General features: G+C 36.4%; 1 protein-coding gene across 1 annotated transcript in view; it reads left to right on the top strand.

Annotated features, from left to right (window-relative positions):
• Positions 1 to 19551, top strand: part of Pdhx (pyruvate dehydrogenase complex component X) — a 45186-nt gene extending 25635 nt beyond the window's left edge. Inside the window, exons 4-11 of the mRNA XM_090347889.1 lie at positions 373 to 572; positions 1782 to 1880; positions 5020 to 5194; positions 6803 to 6950; positions 9103 to 9161; positions 12457 to 12615; positions 16094 to 16158; positions 17945 to 19551. Coding sequence (XP_090204015.1) covers positions 373 to 572; positions 1782 to 1880; positions 5020 to 5194; positions 6803 to 6950; positions 9103 to 9161; positions 12457 to 12615; positions 16094 to 16158; positions 17945 to 18203 — 1164 coding nt within the window. The 3' untranslated portion in view covers positions 18204 to 19551. The remainder of the gene's footprint in view (positions 1 to 372; positions 573 to 1781; positions 1881 to 5019; positions 5195 to 6802; positions 6951 to 9102; positions 9162 to 12456; positions 12616 to 16093; positions 16159 to 17944) is intronic.
• The last annotated feature ends 2690 nt before the right edge of the window (positions 19552 to 22241 follow it).

Raw genomic sequence — 22241 nt, 5'->3', positions numbered from 1 at the left:
GTGGTAAACCAAATTTTAAGTAAGAAAAGGTAGAAAGAAAGTGAAGGATTAAAGATGGAAGCAGGCTTGAACTCAGGGCTGGGTGCTATCTCTGAGCTTCTTTTACTTAAGACTAGAACTCTACCACTTGAGCCACAGAGCGACTTTTCTGACTTGTCCCATTTATGTAGTAGTGCACAGTCGAACCCAGGGCTTCCTTGAATGTTAGGCAAGTACTCTACCACTAAGCCACATTCCCAGCCCCGAGGCAAGCCATCTTTAAAATAGCTTTTAGCTTAAATTTACCTAGCCAAATTAGCTAAGAAAGGAATAAGCTACTTCATGCAATCATAACCTTTACATCTGTACCATTATTTTCTTTTTAAAATATAGGTTGAAGAAGGAGCTAAAGATGTAAGGCTAGGTTCACTAATTGGCTTGATGGTTGAAGAAGGAGAAGATTGGAAACAAGTTGAAATCCCTAAAGATATTAGTCCTCCACCACCCGTTTCAAAACCAGCAATACCTCACCTCTCATCAGAACCACAGGTTTCTGTCCCTGCTAAGAAGCAGCAACCAGCAGGCACAATGCAGTGAGTATGCTTATGTGAATGATGATGTAAATAAATTGCTGTGGTATGTGGCCTGAATTCAGTGCCTAGCACTCTTACTTTACTTTTGCTTATTGCTGATGCTCTTGTCAATTGAGCCATCCCTCCCTTCTGTCATTTTGCTGGTTTTTCTGCTTGGGTTAGCTCTAAGTCATAATCTCAATTTGAGCCACTGGCACTCAACTTTTTAGGGCTTCAGTTATTTTCATATTGAACATATCTTTGATAGTAAGTAGGAAGGTTCCAATCTTCCCAATTATTCCTTAGGACACTGGCATCTAAGAATAATTATTTTACCATCATTGTTCACTCAGTAAGCAATTATTAAATCCTTTATGTTCCAGATCCTCTGACAGCCCTACTTGCCCAGTAAAGAAAAAGCAGTTTGTGTCCACACTGAGCATGAATTGAGCTTAAGAATTAATTCCACAGTGGCACAATGGGCCAAACTTCCTTATGGAGTTCATAGAATGTCCTTCCTTCGCTCCCTCTCTGCCTGTTTTTTCCCTCCGTCCCCATCCATAAGTTGTATAGTACATTTTCAACATAATGTTTACTGAATACCAACTGCTGCATTTGTTCACCCTTTGTACCTCCATTTCTGTGCCCTCCATTACCCTCCCCAAAACACAAATGAACAAACAAGACAAAAAGAAAACAAAAATAACAAAGAAAAGACTCCTTGCTTCCATTTCCTGAAATTCATTTTGATAAATGTTATTTTATATGATCAGAAGCATATAGGCATTGTGCCTTTGTGCTTTTCTCCTAAGATATCTCCTCTGGTCTCACTGTGTATGAATGCCTAGAGTCCTGTAAAATTTGTTATTCTCTGTTATGTCCCAGTGTATTTTAGGTCTAGCTTCTGCATATGAGAGAAGCATGTGCTGTTAGTCTCTCTGAGCTTGGTTTACCTCACATAACATGGTTTGTTATAGGTCCATCCATTTTCCTGCAAATGACATAATAATGCTCTTTGAATGTTTTTAAATCATAAGTAAAGTTTTACAGATAAGTTCTGACCTTAATATAAACTACATGGGTTCAGATTATTTTACTAATTATCTAGGAAGTCGTTTTAACTTTACTGAGAGATTTTATTTTTCTAATGGTCAGTAAAACTGTTGAACATTTAGATATATTTGGATTCATGTAAGTGTTAATTCCATTAATCTTCATGTTTCTTCTTAGGTTCCGTCTGAGTCCAGCTGCCCGTAATATTCTGGAAAAGCATGCATTGGACGCCAGCCAGGGCACAGCTACTGGCCCTCGGGGGATCTTTACTAAAGAGTATGTGTGTGCTTTCATTAACAATCAGATGTATCATTTGTCCATTTTTTTCCTCAAAGAATTTAAAAAGAGTATATTCCATGTTAGCATTTAAACGGGGGTACACTTCTTTTGTGGTTTTAATTGCTTTTGTTAATTTAAATTATACCCTCTTTGATGGTTGTTGTCTGGGTAATTGTAGCATTACTGAAGAACAGTTCTAATTTAGAAACTAAGCCAGATGCTTAGAATTGGTGATGAATATAGAAAATTAAAGTGTAGAATAGTAAGACATTTTATTATTTCAAGTTTGTATTAAATTATCACTCAATCATAGTTAATTTCTAAAACATGGAAATAAATTTTTTTTTTTGCCAGTCCTGGGCTGGAGCTCAGGGCCTGAGCATTGTCCTTGAACTTTCTCGAGGCTATAGCTCTACCGTTTGAGCCTCAGCACCACTTCTAGCTTTTTTCTATGTACGTGGTACCCAGGAACTGAACCCAGGTCTTTGTGCATGCTAGGCAAGCACTCTACCACTAGGCCAAATTCCCGGCCCCTGGAAATACATTTTAAAAGTAATTCCTCTCTTCAGAGAAGACTCTCTTTAAGTCTTTGGCCCATCTTTTAATGGGATGGTTGTTACTTTGGAGATTAGTTTTGGACTGATTCAATTTTTTGAGCTGTTGATGTATTTTAGATATGAGGCCTTTGTCCACTGTATGGTTAATAAAGATCTTCTCCCACTCTGTAGGCCTCCTAATTAATTTACTAGCTATGTCCTTTGCCATACAAAAGCTCCGCAGTTTAACGCAGTCCCATGTATCCAGCCTTTCTCTGATTTGTTGTGATTCTTCGTCCTTATTAAGAAAGTTTCGACCTGTGCCAAGGAGGCCTAGTGGATCTCCTATTGCTTCTTGTAAAGTTTTCAGTGTGTCAGCTTTTACCTCGAGGTCTTTGATCCATTTGGAGTTAATTCTAATGCGGGGTGACAAAGATGGATCCAACTTTAGTTTTCTGCAGGTGCTTAACCAGTTCTGCCAGCACCACTTGTTGAAGAGGCTATCTTTCTTCCATTCTATTTTTTGGGCTCCCTTGTCAAAGATTAGGTGGCCATAGGTCTGTGGTTTAATATCTGGGTCCTCTATTCCATTGGTTTTTCAGGCCTGTTCTTGTGCCAGTATCAAGCTGTTTTGATAATTATAGCTCTGGCCTATAGATACATAAAGAAATGCTCAACATCTCTGGTCATAAAAGAAATGCAAATCAAAACAACTCTAAGATTCCACCTCACTCCAGTTAGAATGGCCAGGATCAAGAAAACTAATAACAACAGATGCTGGAGGGGATGTGGCCAGGAGGGATCACTACTACACTGTTTGTGGGAGTGTAAACTCGTTCAACCACTATGGAAAGCGGTATGGCAGTTCCTCAAAAGACTAAACATAGAACTCCCTTATGACCCAGCAATTCCACTACTAGGCATTTAACCAATTGCCCAGAAACAAGGACATACTAAATCCACTAGCACAACGATGTTCATTGCAGCACTATTTACCACAGCAAAGATATGGAACCAACCTAGATGTCCCTCAGTTGATGGATCAACAAGATGTGGTATTTGTACACAATGGAATTCTATGCTGCTTTCAGAAAGAATGACATTGCCCCATTTGTTAGGAAATGGAAAGACAGAAAAAATCATATTAAGTGAAGTAAGCCAGACTCAAAGGAACTTAGGCTCAATGGTTTCCCTCATTTGTCATAATCAGTAGAAACCTTGGACTCTCCTAGCAGAGATTTGCAATAGAGCAAAACCTTGATACAAAAGGCCATATAGTAGGATGCTAAATGAAAGGATCTCTAGGATATAGAAACATAAGCCATATAATGAATGATTGTTGTTCTTAAGGTACTATGTTATCTCTCATCTCTTTTGCTGTCCCTTGGTTATCTCATATTGTTACAGTATCTCACTTTGTTACCTGATATATCGGATATATTTGTATTTGGTTATTTGAAATTGGATAGGGAAGGGGGGAAAACAAGGTAATGGGTGGGGTGGGGGTGGGAGAAATGGGGACCAAGACATGTGGAACGGTATCAATGTATGGGAATTAATGCACCATCTATCTGGCAAATATCATGTAACCCTTCTATTAATTACAATAAAAATATATGAAAAAAATAATAATAGTCTTTCTAGTCAAGAAACTGGAATATATTTACATTTGTTTAAATTTTCAAGTCTCTCAAGAGTGTGTTAAACTGGTGATCTTTTCTCTACCGGGATTTAATCTAAAGGGAAGACAAAGAATAATCAAACTGACTTTTAAACTAGTTTACAACTTCTATAGCAATATGGGCTGCATTCCTATTGGCAACCACATTAAATATTTTAAATTATATTAATTTTTTAAAGCATGGATGGAGTACCTTTTTACCTACCAAGGGCCATTTAGATAATATAACATCATTCTAGAACCATATAAAATTATCAGTGAACTTGTCGGGGACCAATGAGAATCATACATGTCTGTCCTCTCTGATACCATAAGCTTATTTCATGTTTAGCAAATACTGATTAGAAATAGTTGCATTTGGCTAGAATTTTTATAAGTTAGGATAGTTAAAGGTTATGAAAAATCATAATAGGTTTTGTTTTACAAGGCTAATAGCTAGTTTATCATTCTAAATGATTCTCTAGGTTACCCTTATTACTTTAGCTTGTGTTCGTAACATATTGGGCAAATTAAATATGGTGTGATTTCCATAAGCAAGAATAAGTAATGATTTAGCAAATATCCTAATGAAAGCCGTAAGGACAATTAATATTCTCTGAGTGCTATTTTAAGATTATTTCACAGGTAGACTGAAGGCATATTTTAATTAGTAAATTGTTTATCTACCTAGATAATAAAACAAATTTACTTTTTGAAAATTGCTATCTATACCCAGTACTGTGAGGAAATTCTAATTACCATTTGTGTTTTTTTTTAACTAATAAACAGAAAGCCCTTGTAGAGGAAATTACTTTTTGAGCACAAATAATTTTTTATTACATACCCCTGTATTGTCCTTTCGTATCTGACCTCTGTCTTCTAATAGCAAGCTTGTATTCTGTGTCAGTGATCATGGTTATCTATTTTCTCTCATCTCCAGAGATGCTCTCAACCTGGTCAAGCTGAAACAGATGGGCAAGATTACCGAGTTCAGACCAGCCCCAGCTCCTCCATCCACTCCGAAAGCTTCTTTACCACCCCCTGCCACAACTGGGCCATCATATCCCCGGCCAATGATCCCACCATTATCAACTCCTGGACACCCTAATGCTGTGGTAATTCCTTCTGAATACCATTTTCAGATATGTGAGGCGGGAAAATTATTTACTAAATGATTTTTATCAATCCATTTTAGTAATAGCTTAACATTCTAATGAAAACTAAATGCTTCAGACGTTTTCCTGGAAGACAATGTAAATATTTGTGCATCACTAACTATAATTCAAATTTGTCACAAATTCCACAACCTCAGTTCCATACATGTGCTGTGTAAACATGATAATTTGCTTGTCTTGTTTTCCTTAGGTTTAATAATCATTGGTAGTTGACATGAGCTCCTTTTAATGAATATTCTATTTTTCAGCTAGAGAATTGATAGCCTCACTATGAAAATTATGTGGACTATGCCATATAACAAATCAGTTATGATGACATTATTATCTCTCAGACATATGTGGTGTGACAGCTGTATTTTGTTTTCAAAGTACTCAGTTTTCCTCTCTATGTTCCTTTTCTTGTACCTCATGTGATTTACTTCCCATCAGAAGGAATGAAGGATATTTAAAACTGAATAAAACTACATTCTTCTTACTAACAGAAATATATTTGAGCTCAAATAATTGATTTTTTATTACATACTTTGTCCTTTCATATCTGACCTCTGTTTTCTAATAGCAGGCTTGTATTATATGTCATTAATTGTGGTTATCTGTTTGAAAGAGGTATAAGTGCAAATTTCATGGCAAATAGATTTTTGTATACATTTATGTATATGTACAGCATACAAATACATACACAAATCTTTTAAGAGTAAGTTATTCAAATTAAGATTAGTCTTACTAGATGCTTATAGAATGTAGAAAGCATGCATCTATGGTATTTTATAGTCAGATACTTTGCTAAAATGCAATGTTTAATACCCTAAGAAATCATTTGTATAAAACAAAAACGTATATTTTCAGTTTTTTTATATTATCCTGAGGAGATTGTAATATCCTCTCAGAATGAGTGAGGATAAGGAAGGAATTATATATTATAATTTGAGACATACACTCAAGGCTACCACTCTTATCACTGAGCTCTTGAGCTGCAGCTTCACTTCTGGCAGTTGGCTGGTAAATTGGAGATAAGAGTCTTACATTTTTCTTCCCAGGCTGGCTTCCAACTATGAGCCTCAGATCTCAGCCTCATCGGTAGCTAGAATTATAAGTGTGAGCTGTCAGCACCCTGCTCTTTGTTTTTAATTCCTAGTAAAAACGGTAGTTATGATTTTTTAATTACCAACAAAATAGATGCACTTTGACAATTAGCCATTATATTGCTTAACATGGACATACTGATGGGAAAATTAATTATAGTTTGGTAGATTTTTTATGATTTTTCTAAAATGTAGAAATATAAGGTAATTCATTTATGGCTGAAAGTTCTGAATTTTACTAGTTTTTATATAAGAGTATTCTAAAGCCCAAAATGTCTTCCATTTTCCTCCATCTCCACTATTATCTGTATTAGTCTTTAATATCACAAATTTAGCCAGTCACTGAGACTGGATTACAGATAAGCAGTTGTTTTATTTCTTCTACTTTCTTCTATTGTACCTTGTGATTTTAATGGACCACTTGCTGTTATTTTTCTTTTCCTTTTTTGTTCATTTGTTTATGCAGGGCACATTCACTGATATTCCTGCTAGCAATATTCGAAGAGTTATTGCCAAGAGGCTGACTGAATCTAAAAGTACTGTGCCTCATGCATATGCTACTGCCAACTGTGACCTGGGAGCAGTCTTAAAAGTTAGACAAGATTTAGTCAGAGGTCAGTAAACTGGAGTTTAATTAATGCAGTACACATGTTAACTGTTCTGAAATCCTTTATAAAGTAGACATTATACAGCTTTGCACTTTCTGTCTGGGTGTAGATTAGTGCTAGCAGGAAGAAAAAGAAGGAAGAGTTTTGGGGAACTCTTGTTTTAGCAGTAATATCCAATGTATGGGATGGAACTTCTCGTTTAGGAGATGCCACGATTGAGGAAAAAGGGATTAAGATGAGTGAGTAGATAAAAGGAAGAAAACCCAGAGTGTATGGGGACAAAGGAGCAAGTGATGGAAGTGTTTCAAGGTAAAGTGATCCACCCAAGAATTCGTGAAATGCATCGAAGACTGAATGCTAGGTGAGGACTGCGGAATCAGGTGGTAGGTTTGGAGTTACAGAGTTACTGGTGGTGGCTGTCGTTCTTCACTCCGTATACCTAAGGGTATACCTAAGAGGCAGACTATGAAAACTAGGCAGAGGAGTTCATAACAGTATCATACAAATGCATTTGAATTTAGATAGACAAATCTTTTGTATGATTATCATTAAAAGGGTTTTTTTGTTGTTTGTTTGGTTGGTTGGTTTGCCGGTTGTCGGGCTTGAACTCAGGGTCTGGGCACTCACTGCCCCTTTTGGTAGTTAATGGGAGATAAAAGTCTCACAGACTTTCCTACCCAGGCTGGCTTTAAACCACAATCCTCAGATCTCACATTCTTGAATGCTGGAGATCCATTTATATTTCTACTCTTAAAGAGAATTTTAAGATTAAAGAAACAGTCAAATCAGAATACTTACATATTTCTGAATATCACAATTAGAAGAGTAACTTTTATCTGGACAGTTGACCAGTACATTGGTTTATGGCAATTTATCTACAATCTCCAGGATACTTTTGAAATGTGCTGCTTGTTCACATAAAATTCCATGGTACTCTAATAATAGAATTGTGTATTTCTTCCCATATTCCAAAGCCTAAATTGTGGTCTTAATGTCTTTTTCTAAAAAGCCCTTGTAAGAAAGAATCAAATGTGTTCATTTTCCAGTACCACTTATTCATCAGCAAAAGCAAAGCATCAGTTATGATCAGATGTTTTTATCAGTACTGTGTGAAAGGGAGGAGACTCCAGCTTTATCTTAAAATCATTATGTATACTGGAAGGAAACTGACTCAAGTGCATTCACTGTAAGTCTAGGTGGAGAACCCATTTACTCATTGCATTTAGGACCCATGCCAACATTGCTTCATAGTTGGCCTTTGCTATATATCCTGTTGTGAGAAACAGCTCTTGTTTATTATACCTTGTATATTCTGCTGGTAAAAATGTATACACCTTAGTAGTACAAAAAAACATTTGAAACACCTCTTGTAAGTGTATATATAGCTAATATATTTACATGCTGCACTCTTCTGATATAGTTAATATATCATAACGTATCTGTAAAATAAGGACATTTGAAAATGAGAAATAAATGAATCATCTTGTAAGTTTTCTAGCCAGACAATACAGAGTGATCATGATCTTTGAGAGACATTGGTGTTGACTCTTTAGGTTATAGTTTTAATGTATCCTTTAGGGTTCAGAAAGTATAATCAAGGCTCGCAAAAAGGTTTTGCTAAGAGTTAAGCGGTGCTGGAAATCAGACTCAGGCTCTTGCACATGCTAAGCACATGCATTACCACTGAACTACATTCCCAGCCTCTGAAAGTACACTTCTATTCATGGCTATTATTTTTATCCAAGCCTTCATATAAGTTTGTTTCTAATCAAGGGAATCTTACCACTTGATTAAACAATATTTGTTATCACCTTTTGCTAGGGCCATTTGTAATTTATAAGTTTGAAATCTTAACAGTCAATGTTAAAATTTTATTATGAAGACTATTTTGTGTATGTGGGTGGGGGGATTCATGGTGCTTGACCTGGGTGCTGTCCCTGAACTCTTCAGCTCAAGGCTACTACCCTACCCTTGAGCCAAGCCCTACTTCCCATTTTCCTAAAGGTTAATTGAAGATAAGAGTCTTAGGTCCTTTTGTGCCCAGGCTGGCTTTGAACTTTTATCCTCAGATCTCAGCCTCCTGAGTAGCTAGGATTACTAGTGTGAGCCACCACGCCCAGCATGAATACTAATTTCAATACAATTATTTTTCTTTCAGGTGACATTAAAGTTTCAGTAAATGATTTTATCATCAAGGCAGCAGCTGTTACTCTTAAAGTAAGTAACAAACTCCTAGTAATACTGGCTTTTAGAATAATCTTGTGTTTGGGGATTCTTATACTTTTATTAATAAAAAATATCCTATTACTTTCCTTTATTTTTAAAACTATTTTTATTAGTGGGCAGTGGTCACTGCATAGGCAGGGTGTGCATTCCATTGTGACACTTCTGTGTATACTTTCCTATGTTATACAGATGAAGAAGCTAAGAATCCAAAGGGCTCACAAACTAATTATAGCAGTATAGAGACCATTTACTCTATATTGTGCTAAGTGCATTTTAAGCAGTAAAGGTATAGTAGTGGGTGAAGTCCTGCATAGTTTCTACTATCACAAGGACTATTTTGTAGTTGGGGTAAACAGACAAATAAGTCAGATGGTGAAAATGTTAGAGGAAAAAGAAAGCAGAATAATGGGAATAATGATGTAGAATAACTATGATGCTGTTTTCTAAGGCCTCTGTGGCAATGCCATAATGAAGACATGAACAAAAGAGAAAGAAAGAAGGAGGGAAGGAAGAAAGGGAAAAGGATGGGAGAGAAGTCAGAGAGCCTAATAGATATCTGATAGAAGAACATTCCAGACAGCTGGACTCTAGTGAGTGTGTTATTAACTTTAAACATAGATAGTAGAACGGATAGTAAAAACAGAGTGGAAAATTAGAAGTTTTGAAAAGGAAGAATTGAAGGAGGACCACTGTACATGAGGCCTTTTTGACCATGAGGAGGACTGGAAATTTTATTATGAATCAGAAAGAAGCATTTGGAAAGTTTTAAAGTAACCTAACATAGCTCATGCCTTATATTATAAAGAGGAAAAGCTGCTCTGGTCTCTAGAATAGAGTGACCAAGGCAAAAATAGCATAGCATACCCATCATTCACACCTATAATCCTAGCTACTCAGGAGGCTGAGATGTGAGAATCGCTGTTCAAAGCCAGCCTGATCACTAAAATCTGTGAGACTCTTATCTCCAGTTAACCTCTAGAAAGTTGGAGATGGTGCTGTGGTTCAAGGGATAGGGCAGTAGGACAATGCCCAAGCCCAGAGTTCAAGTCCCACAACTGACCAAAAAAAAAAAAAAAAAAGATAATACCTGATTAGAGTAACAGTAGAGCTGGGGTGAGGTGGAAAAGTGGTACCAGTGGGGTCTGCTTTTGGATTTGGAATAGGGTATAAAACGCAAGTAAAAATTATATATTAAGTGTGTTTGGATTCTTTTTTATCTGTGTTTATATCAGTTATAAGGAATTTTACTTATGGTTTTATGGAATTTGCCAATAAATATATTTGAATCTATCTTGAATTTTGAAGTGGGAATCTTGGCAATTTTCCCATTTTCCATCTGCATAATTCTTGACTGTAATTTCAATTTTAATCAATTATGGAAGCTTGGATCAGGCATGAGGGTACTTCATTCCAGCTATTTGGGAAGCAGAGTTAGGGGGATTGAGACCTGTAATTGGAAAACAGAGACACAGAAGGGTTGGGGGCAGGGATCAAATGGTAGGGTACCTGCATAGCAGACAGGAGTCCCTGAATTCAGACCCAGGTACCATGCCCCCAAATTATGAAAATGTATGTTTTCTCAGCATAACATCTGTTTCATCCAATTACCCAGAATTATTAACCCAATTTTTACATTTTAGAGTTTTTCCAATATCCTCACTGGAGTTATTCTAAACTTTGTCTTGCTTTTATTACTGTATATTTTTTATGTTTTTAGTATGATAGGAGGTTTTGGGGTTTTTTTGGTTTGTTTACATATTTATTTTTGTTCAGCTATTTGTTTTAGTATGTGTATTTAGAAATATTTGGTTAGAAAACTTGAATGTGTAGTACATTTCAATTACTCTTTTATTAATAGTCTTAAAATACATCTTAAATGTTGAATATTTTAAATGCATTTTAGACAGTGTCCCATCCTTTTCCCCCTCCTCCACCCCTCCTACCCTCTCCCTTCAGTCCTGGAGCTTGAACTCAGGGCCTGAGCACTGTTCTTGAGCTTTCTCAAGGCTAGCTCACTGCTACTTGAACCACAGCACCACTCTGGCTTTTTCTGAGTATGTGGTATCAAGAAATCGAACCAAGGGCTTTTGCATGCTAGGCAAGCACCCTTACCACTAGGCCATGTTCCTGACCCCTCATGGGTTTTTTACTATATAGTTTCCTAATTAAATTTATTTGCCAGGTGGACAAAATGAAGAGAAGTGGGGCGAATGCAATGAAAAATCTGATGTATATTGTACAAAATTAAGAAGAGTGAGGGAAGGAAGAAGAGATAGGGAGGGATGGGTGAGAATGTTGAAAGATAATTTGGGAGGATTTTGTTTTGTTCATTTCCATGATGCTTATGAAGAATGGTAAGTCTTTTGAGGGGCTGAGCCTTTGTGGTTTTGTTGAGTAAATGGACAGTCAGTCCCAGGAATGCAGAAATGGGAAGATCCACTAAACAGTGATGTTTCCCATGGTAACAGAGCCCATCATGACACTAAGAAGCCTGAGTAACGTGGGAAATTCCTCCTGGAGCAGTGGTCCCAAAGAATGTACATAGTAAAGGGAGAATCTAATTGGTGTTTTCCACACTTAAATGTGTACTGACCTGGAACAAATTGTGTTAAATGAGATAAGTCAAGCCCAGAGAAACAAATGGCACGTGTTTTCTCTCATTTGCAGAAACTGGATCTAGAATACACCAGGACATAATAAACTATAAATTATACAGGCTGCTCAGCGGTCACACACAGTGAAACCAAAGGAGGATATTCTTAGGAGGGGAACACAAAAGCACAATGCCTATATGCTTCTGATGAGATAAAGTCATCTTTATCAAAATGAATTCCAGGAAATGGAAATGAAACGTTTATAATTTGTTGTATTTCTTTTCTTTTTGTGTGTTCATTTATCTGTCTCTGGTAGGGTCAGGAGGAGCACAGAAATGGAGGGACAAAAGGTGAACAATGCAGCTGTGTTACTCAGTAGACACTATGTAGATGGGGATGGGAAGGGAAATCTAAGAGAGAGGAGGGAAGGGGTGACATTGTCCAAAGAGAAATGTACTCTTTACCTGACTTATGTAACTGGAACCCCTCTTTACATCACATTTATAATAGCAGTTTTAAAAGGCGAATTTTTTAATGCTATACTGAAGGCTTGGAGGGATTTTTTTTTTGGTGCGTGTATGGAAAAGAACTTTTTAGATTAGTTTATTTGCTTTGGAAAGGGTATAATAATGTTAATTATTTTTCTTTGACAAAAACTGCTTCTCTCTTAACATGTTTGCTCTGTTTCCCAGCAAATGCCAGGTGTTAATGTCAGCTGGGATGGGACTGGCCCAAAACAGCTATCTTCTATTGACATTTCAGTGGCTGTGGCAACAGATAAAGGTTTAATTACTCCAATCATAAAAGATGCTGCTGCGAAAGGAATACAGGAAATTTCGAAGTCTGTAAAGGTAGGTCTTAAGAAAAACTGCTTTCAAAAACGTTGTTTTTAGTTACTATCTGACAGTCTCCACATCATCTAGTCACTCTGGTATTTCTGTGAGGAGAAGGTATTACCAAGTAATTCTTACCTTTCTGCTTAGGTTTTTTATGTTTATACAGATATGACTGACAAGACTTCTAGACAAATTTTTTGTCACAATCTTTAAAATTCAAAGTTGAAACAACAGCTAAAAATTTTTTTCCATGAGTCTGGTAATAGGTAGATCTTGATGCTAGCAACATTCTACTCTTCAAGTTTGTTCACTTCTCTAAACTTGACGCCACTAAAACTACTTAGTATTTCCAGTGGCAAAAGTACGTGATTTTTCCTGGGTCACTTGAAAAGTAGTCTTTCTTTGTTTTGTTTTGTTTTTTTTTCTCTAGTCTGTAGAAATGTGATTCCCCCCCCCCAAAAAAAAAATGTCACACTGAGGAAGCAGAAATATAGGAAGGAAGTCAGCTTTCAGTTTTGACAGCTGCAATAATTTCCAAGGGTATTTCATAGTAGAAGTATCACAGGTCTTGAAGTTTTTATACTGGAATTTTCAGACTCATTTGGATAAGTGTTTGCTTTCTTTCCACTTACCAAGAACATGATGTATGTTTGGTAGTAAAATGGCTTATAAGATAAAAGAAAGGAGATATGACTTCTTTGGAGAGCTGACAGTGTCTATAGGTCTATTTGTCCAAAATAAACCCGTGAATATAAGTTTTTAAACACATAGAATAGAATTTTCTTCATTCTCCTGAAAAGAACAGCCAAATATGATTGTATAGATAAAAATGCAACTGTTTCTCCTAATTGAAAGGTGATATTAATTTGGTCAGTTCAAAAGTCAAAGTTGGTATATAAGTAAGTAGTCCCTTCTATCTGGCAAATATAATGTAACCCTTGTATTAATTACAATAAATTACAGTCCCACACACCTCCCATGAATGCTTAGAACCTCCCTGTATGTAGTTCAGTGTGTAAATGCCCACAGTATAGTAACACAGAGTAACAGTAAAAATAACAAAAAACAAAAAAGAGCATGATAAAATAGAGCAGTTACAGATATATATAGATATAGATATAGATATATCATGATAAAATTGTAGGCATCATTTTTCTTGTTCTTCGGGCTGTTGTCCAGTACAATAAGAATTATGTGAACACGAGCACCACTGTTAAACAAGGACAGTTGATCTGGTACTGAGACAGCTACCATATGGCTAATGTGCCACTAGCCTACGTACGTGAATACCCTATACAAAGGAATAATTCTTGTTTCGGATAGGTCGAAATTTTATGTTGCTCAAAACATGCAGTTTAAAACTTTTGCTTTGTTTCTGTCTATACTTTTTTGTTTAATATTTTCAGGCTGAAATTGACCACAAGTCACAAATGGAAAAGTGAAAGTAGGAGATTAGTGTCTATTCTGTACACTTTTGATTCATAAAGGTTTTCATCAGCAGTGAGAATGCATATCTTTTAGTGATGTTGTGAAGTTAAAATGAGACTAACTGTTGAAATAGCATAATGTCAGGCATGGTGGCTTAAGCTTGTAAACCTACTTGTTAGGTAGACAGAGAATGGGAGATGGAGGTTTGAGGCCAGTCTGGGAAGAAAAGTTGAAGTCTCCTCGGCCAGTAGCTAGACCATGACTCTGCCTGTGATAGCTACTAGGGAAGTGCGCTGGTTAGACCCAGTGGTGCAAGCTCCAGAACCCAGGGAAGTATGATCCCAGCCCAGACTGACCTGAGCATAAAACAAGACCCTACTTTGAAAATAATCAGTGCAAAACAAAGAGGCTGAAGATAGAAGTCAAGTGCTAGAGGGTCTGTCTAACAAGCATCAAGCCCTGATTTTAAACTTCATAACTAATGGGAGGGGAAGGGAAAAGGCCATGTAAAGAATAAAGTACTAAATAAACATTAGTTATTGCAAGGTCAACTAAGATTTTCTTATTTTTAAATGTTAACCATTATAGGATCATTTCTTTGATTTTTGAATCTGAACAAGCTAGTAACTTTACTGCCCTAACACAGATTTCTTGAAATAATATATTAGCTTTCTGTATTCCTTGCGTCTTGAAAGAACCTAAGTTGAAAAGGTCAGGGTATAGCCTCAGCAACCTCCTGGCAACAGGAAGGCAGTCAGAATGCTGTGGAATTGAATGGTCCCAGGAATGCCTTTGCATTCCCTGTAACCCTTAGCACTGAAGAACTAAACTCTGAAGGTTTACTGACATCTGGCTGCTTGAGCTTCTCTATCAGCCTTTTGTCACCAGCATTCCACTTGTGAACTTACAGTATGAGAAGCTGTGGGCGAAATGCTTTTCATTAATAGTGTTAATCCTGGGTAAGGATGTATTCATATTCAGGCAGTTGAATGGTGGAGCTCATACTTAATCATCTCTGTGTTATATCACCTTTCTCCTTCTTTTTCGTGCATACCCTGTAGCTTCTGTTAGCTATGGTAGATTCCTCATACTTTCTTAACCCAGTCAGTCTTTGAAAAGACATTTCATTGCCATATGTCAGTTCTAGTCTAGAAGTTGGTATTGTTGAGTGGTATGCAGCTAGTTACTACTGCATTGCTTGTGTAATTGGACTTGTTTAGTCAGGAAATATTAGAAATCAAGAGCCTAAAAAGACAGTCTTTAAGGTATTGTAATTTATCAAAAAATTATCTCTGCTAATTCAGTGAGCTGAATTATAACATCAGAAAAATGACTAAATAAATTAATGGTCAATACATTTTTTAGAATGTTAAAGCAGACATTAAAAAACCTAAGCAATATAAGATATTCAGAAGTGAAGTATGAAATTCTATTTTTTCTTTACATTGTTTGAGATGTATATTGTGGATATAAATGAAATGAACACTGAAAGATATACATTGCATTGGTGGGGGTTGTGTATACTCCTTTGATTGTTTATCATTGGATATAGTCTTTAAAACCTGTTGGGTTGAGAGGCGGGGAATTTGGCCTAGTGGTAGAGAGCTTGCCTAACATGCACGAATACCCAGGTTTCCTCGGTACATACATAGAAAACACTGGAAGTGGTGCTATTGCCCAAGTGGTAGAGCTCTAGCCTTGAGAAAACCCAAGAACAGTGCTCAAGCCCAGCACTGGCAAACAAAGTGGGGGAAAAGAACAACAACAACAACAATAAAACCTGTTGGGTTGAAAAGAGGGACTTATGTTAAATTTTTTTTCTTGTAGGGGAAAATATAGGCAAACATCTTATAAAAACAGATCAAGACATGTAAGAACAACTGGAAATGTAGCTCATACTAAGTGCTTGCCTTATTAGCAGAAACCCCAGCTTACCAAACTCTAGTACTGCCAATTAAAGAGTGAGAGACATCAGAGATGAGAGTGTACTCTATGCACATATTCAAGTCACATGATTAGATATCGCATTTTTTTTGTTGTCATGCAATGTTTGTATTTTTCTCAGGCTCTATCAAAGAAAGCAAGAGATGGAAAATTATTACCTGAAGAATATCAAGGAGGATCTTTTAGGTAAAATTTAAATTATTCTTAATTCTCAATAGAATCAAGCTGCTAGATATAAGAATAAGTCTCTGTCAACCCTTTCATTTATTTATCTTATTTTTATTTTAAGTAAATATCACAGTTTATTTAACCAACAGAATATGTGAAAATACTCTTTATCCTAGTCAGGCATTCATAGAAATGCTATACGAACCCCTTTGGTATTCAAATAAGCATTACTTTGTATAGACATTAGCTAGCACAAAATGACAATCGGATTCTTTTTGAGATATATATATATATATATCTCCTGTTGAGTTTTGTTTGTTTCTTTGCCAGTCCTGGGCTATGAACTCACTGTCCTTGGACATGTTTAGCTCAAGTTAGCGCCCTACCACTTCCTGCTTTTTCTGTGTATGTGTTATGGAGAAATCAAACCCAGGGCTTTGTGCATGCTAGGCAAGGACTCTACCACTAGGTTATGCTCCCAGCCCATGGATATATTTTTTATGAGCAAAAGTTCTGAATTTTAGTGAAGTCACTGTTTCTTAGCATTTTTCTTCATACTTCCTGGCAACGTTTTCTAATATGAGTTTTTGCTTCTCCCATGAAGTTTTTCTTCTGTGTTGTCATCAAGAAGCTTTACAATATACTTTTCACTTGTATGTCAGAGTCTAAAATTGTATTATCCTATGACACAAAATAGGAATCAATGTTCTTTTTTCCTGTTAGAATATTAAATTAACCAAGTTTATTTATTGAAAAGATTTCCATAAAATTGAAAAAGTGATCTGTATCTCTTTTTTCCTGTTGACTATTTGTGTGTACTTGGCTCAGTTACCACAAAGCTAAAACTTTGGATATCTGGGGGAAAAAAATCTCACAGTTTGGTTCCTTCTCAAGGTTATGTCCTGGCTTTTTATCTAAAATTTCAGAGTAAGTCTCTCTGTCTCTGTCTCTCTGTCTCTGTCTCTCTCTCTCTCTGTGTCTCTGTCTCTCTCTGCCTCTCTCTCTCTCTCTCTCTCTCTCTCTCTCTCTCTCTCTCTCTCTCTCTCTCTCTCCCTCTCCCTCCCTCCCTCCCTCCCTCCCTCCCTCTCCCTCTGCTGCTGCTGCTGCTGTGCTCACCTACCTACTTTCCTTCCTTTCTTTCTTCCTTCCTTCCTTCCTTCCTTTATCCTCCTTCCTCCTCCCTCACTCTCTTTCTTTTTGCCAGTCCTAGGGCTTGAACTCAGAACCTGTCCTTGGGCTTTCTCAAGGCTAGCACGCTACCACTTGAGTGACAGTACCACTTCCAGCTTTTCCTACATATATGGTACCGAGACTGGGACTGTGTGTATGCTAGGCAAGCACTCTATCACTAAGCTCCCAGCCCCGCTCCTCCCTACCTCTAACTCCTCCTTCATCATAGTTTCCTCCTCCTCCTCCTCTTCCTCTCTTGCTCTCTCCCCCTCCCCACACACACACACTAACACCACATATAACACATTCCTTGCTGGAATTTTGATTGAGATTACATAAAATCTTTGGACTAGTTGGAGTGAATTTGACATCTTCAGGGAGTTGAGTTCTGTTGTATTTCTTGGTTTCTTTTCAGCTACATATTATAATTTTAATTCCTTTATTAATCTTACTCATTTCCTGCAGAGCTCCATTTTCTGTTTCAGATAGAATTCCATTTGAATGCCAAATGTATGATAGTAGATACAGTATTTACCTACGTATGTCAATATGGCTCTTGATCTTTGAATAAATTGGTGGATGATATGGTGGCACAGCACAGTTATGTTTCAGAGCTTTTTTCCTCCCTGTCTAGTATTTCCAACTTGGGAATGTTTGGCATCGATGAGTTCACTGCGGTGATCAACCCTCCACAGGCATGCATCTTGGCTGTTGGGAGATCCCGCCCTGTGCTGAAGTTTACTGAGGACAAAGAGGGGAATGGCTCACTGCAGCAACACCAGTTCATCACAGTCACCATGTCAAGTGACAGCCGAGTTGTTGACGACGAACTAGCTACCAGGTTTCTTGAAAGTTTTAAAGCAAACCTAGAAAACCCTATCCTTCTTGCTTAGTCCTCCCGGGCAGGAAGTGCAGTGAATAGGTGTTACCAAGAAAACAATTAGGTATTTAAATATGAAGTGGATAAGTTGCTTATTTATTTAAAGTGAAAGCTTCTGGCTTGCATTGTCTTCATTTTCAGTGTGAGTTTATTGTGAAATAAATTGTGATGAACTATGACTAATAAAGAGGACAAGGTTTGAGTAGTCAAACCCATTTTTAACCTCCGGTGCTGTACAAAAGGGTTCAAATGTAACAAGATGAAAAAAATCATGTTCAGCTCAAATCCCATGTTTACAATACATTGTAAACTCAAAAAAGTGATAGAATTCTATCTTGTATTAAAATTAGAAGTAGGCTTCAAAGAGTTGCCTGTTAACTTAGTGTAAACACTGCTCTAGATATACTTGAACAGTTTGATATGTACAAAAGTTTATTCGAGATAATGATAAATAAGTATCATATTATAAGGGATTGTGACAACATCATTAAAATTTTTGTTATATATAAAGCCATATATGTTTTAACCATGTATGTTTCTATCCGTCTTATTTTTCACTTCTATAACTGTGATCTTCTAAAGAAGAAATGTCAAAGACACAAAACTGATGAGTGAGGGAAACCAACAATATTTGGTTAAATGAAAAACATGGAGACTGCTCACCATCATGAGTTGGAATATATTGGAATGAATTTTATTATCGCCTCCCCAGGCATTTAGAGAATTGATTCATACACAATTTGTTGTTTCTTAGTGCATTTTAACCAAGTTTGTATTGTGCAGTAAAATGTGAGAAAATGAAGATTCCTATTTTTTTATTCTATATGTTAGGTTAAGGAATTTATTCCTAGGACATTGAAGTTCATTTGAAATTTCTCTGAAACATCTTTAAAGTACTAGACAGGAGAAAGGGGAATTTAAAATTAGTAGGACATTAGGAAAGTAACAAGGAATGTAGAACTTTGGAAAGTATAAACAAGAGGCAGAACAGTTGAGAAAAATTCTTTTTTTAATCCATCAGTAGTATGAAATTTTCACTAATTATCAATGCTAGAGGAACTTTCGCTCTTTTGGAAACTGCTATACTGGCAAGATAAGTATTTAAATTGGATGGTAATGAATGGTAACTTAATTCATCATTCACAAGAAATCTGTTAGTATCAGTTGACATAAGTCAGCAGAAGAAAGACTATCTGCTACAAGTTGTATGTAGTATGACATAAGTTATAAGCTCTAACAAAAGAGCCTTCTGAAATAATGCCCCAATCTCTGGATTGTTAAGAAAATGCTTAATTCAGTTACTCAACTTTCAACAAGCATTTTAAAAATAATCTTTGAATCTTCTGTCATATTAACAGTTATGCTAAGGGCCTGGAGTTTGGCCTAGTGGTAGAGTGCTTGCCTAGCATGCACGAAGACCCAGGTTCGATTCCTTGGTACCACATATGTAGCAAAAGGCCAGAAGTGGTGCTGTGGCTCAAGTGGTAGAGCTCTAGCCTTGAGAAAAGCCAGGGACAGTGCTCAAACCCTGAGCCCAAGCCCAGGACTGGAAAAAAAAATAAAAATAACAGTTATGCTAAAAGTTGTTACCAGATGCAGTTTTAAAGTAACTTTAGTAATTTCTCTTATTTTCAGAGTGAGTTTTAGCTGAAATTGTTACTCTTTTTCCTAACTTTGAGACTGAGACACAGAGCAGGAGGTGGCCATCAAGTAAGTTTGGCTTGAAGTTCTATTTTCCATGAACAGGTGCTCATTAGCGGTAGACTTCAGTTTTCCTGTGGGGTCAGCACCTAGCCCGGTCTGCCTTACAAAATTATTGTGACCTGCACAAAATCCTGACTGGACAACACTCCCATGCTTTCCACAAATCAGCTGCACTCCTGGTATAACTTCTTGGGTTTTGGAACAAATGCTTGTTTATTTTGACTAAAATATTTGCTCTAGTATCCTATAGTGATTAGGCAATTGTAATTTCTAAAAATAATATACTGTTGTAGCTTACAGTCAGAAAACAGAAAAGGCTGATTTGAGGAAGGATTATGATTTTGAGGAAGGGTTATATGTACGCCCACTCTTCCTGCATTGTCAACACAGGGAGGTAGATGTTCACTGAGAGGAGAAAGATGACACTTTGTATGTGGTCTTTTTTTTTTTTTCCATTTAAACACTAGAAATGATGAACATATTGAAAAGACTTTAAGGGAAAAGCAACACACATTCCAGTTAACACTTGGGTATATGAAAATGCCAATGAATATTAGAATTGTTAAGTCAAAACGTCTCTGTTCATCCTGATTGTAATTCCTAGTTAACATTATAAGTTCACTGTTTTGTGATAGATAAAAATAACTGGCATACTACTGGCCAATCTCTTTATTTATTTATTTTATTGTAATTAGTAAAAGGGTTACATGATATTTGCCAGATAGAAGGTGCATTAATTCACATACATTGATACCCTTTCACATGTCTTGGTACCCATTACCCTCCCCCCCACACCCCACACCCGTCTTGGTTTTCCCCCCTTCCCTATCAAATTTCAAATAACCAAATACAAATAAATTCAATATATCAGATAACAAAGTGAGATACTGTAACAATATGAGATAACCAAGTGGCCAATCTCTTTTGCTTGACTTAGCACTAAAAGTTTATATGTGCTATTGCCATTTTTTTTGTTCAATGTCAAATGTCACTTCTATTTTTAGATTTTTATTTCATTGCATTTTGGACTTAGCTTCACACTAAACTGTGTATAAGCCAACCATATGAGCATTGTGTGAAGAGTAAATATGCTTCTGTAACCCTTCACTGAAAGACAGGGGGTGCTGTCACTTCATACATTGTGTAGTGGGGGTGTGGAAAGGAAGTAAAATGCCATTGAACTTTTAGTTTTGAAGGAAAATTTGTCCTTGATCTGTGCATCATAATGGGCTTTGTCTCAGTTTGGAAAGAGAAAAAATGAAAACTATTTTATGTGAATAAGAATCATTAGTTTAAATATTAATAGGCAGTATTTCAGATCTTTGAGGAAGAAAGTAAAAGATGCAGAATTACTTAAATTTACTCTAGTCCTAAAATCAATATAGATTAGAACTCAGAGTACTTTTCCAGTGGGAAACAGCTAAAATTTTAGCCATAATGAAATCATAATGTGATTAGGATCTGCACTAGGTCAATGTCTTTAAAGAATAAAGAAAAGGAGGTGTGTTGAGCACACCAGAATGCTACAGGAAATTGTGAAATAAGCGGAGTGGATGTGTTACATCACATATTGCTGCAACCATTGATGTGATTTCCCTCTTGGCAAACATCAGCCAGTACTGAAAGGAGTAAAGTTCTAGTGATCTACATGTAGTAAGTGGTGTATTTCAGGAAACATTTATACTTTTATATATGAAATAAAACAGTAGCCTTTCAATAAAATCATTTTACATAGTTGTTTGTGTTCATAGTTTCCAATGGTGTTCAAAAGAGGTGAAAGGCAAAATTGGAAAGAAAAGTGACTTTTCTAGGTTTACAATACTGAGGATATTATGTAATTGAAATTATAGTATATAAATGAACTTTGGAAAAATGATTAACATCTTAAGTCTTTTTTTCTTTGAGTATATCTATAAACTTTTCTATTTATTACATTTCTTTGTGGGTTTTATTTTTTTAAAAATTTAAGCCAGCCTAGAGCCAGAGGTTCAATGCCTATAATCCTAGCAAAGATCTGAAGTTCACAGTTCTAAGCCAGACTGGGCAAGAAAGTTTGTGAGACTCTTGTCTCCAAGTGGAGCTGTAGCTCAAGTGGTAGCATGCGAGCTTTGAGAGCAAAAGCTCAAGGATAGCACGTAGGTCCTGAGTTAAAGCCCTAGGACCAATACACAAAGTCTAAGCCAATTTTAATTATCCCTAAAACAGTATTGTTTAAATATCTTGATTTAAACTCCTGTGTAAATAATTATCATCATTAATTATATCAGTTTTCATTTTCTCATCTAAAATGATATATTTTTAAATTTCTCAATGCAAATTTGCCAAAATTATTTTATCGTGAAAATAC

Source organism: Megascapheus bottae, chromosome 16 (genome assembly GCF_031878675.1).
Source record: "Megascapheus bottae isolate mThoBot1 chromosome 16, mThoBot2.hap1, whole genome shotgun sequence".
In the NCBI taxonomy this organism is placed as follows: Eukaryota; Metazoa; Chordata; class Mammalia; order Rodentia; family Geomyidae; genus Megascapheus; species Megascapheus bottae.
The sequence above is the reverse complement of the archived record's forward strand: the minus strand, read 5'-3'. Positions and strand labels throughout refer to the sequence as shown.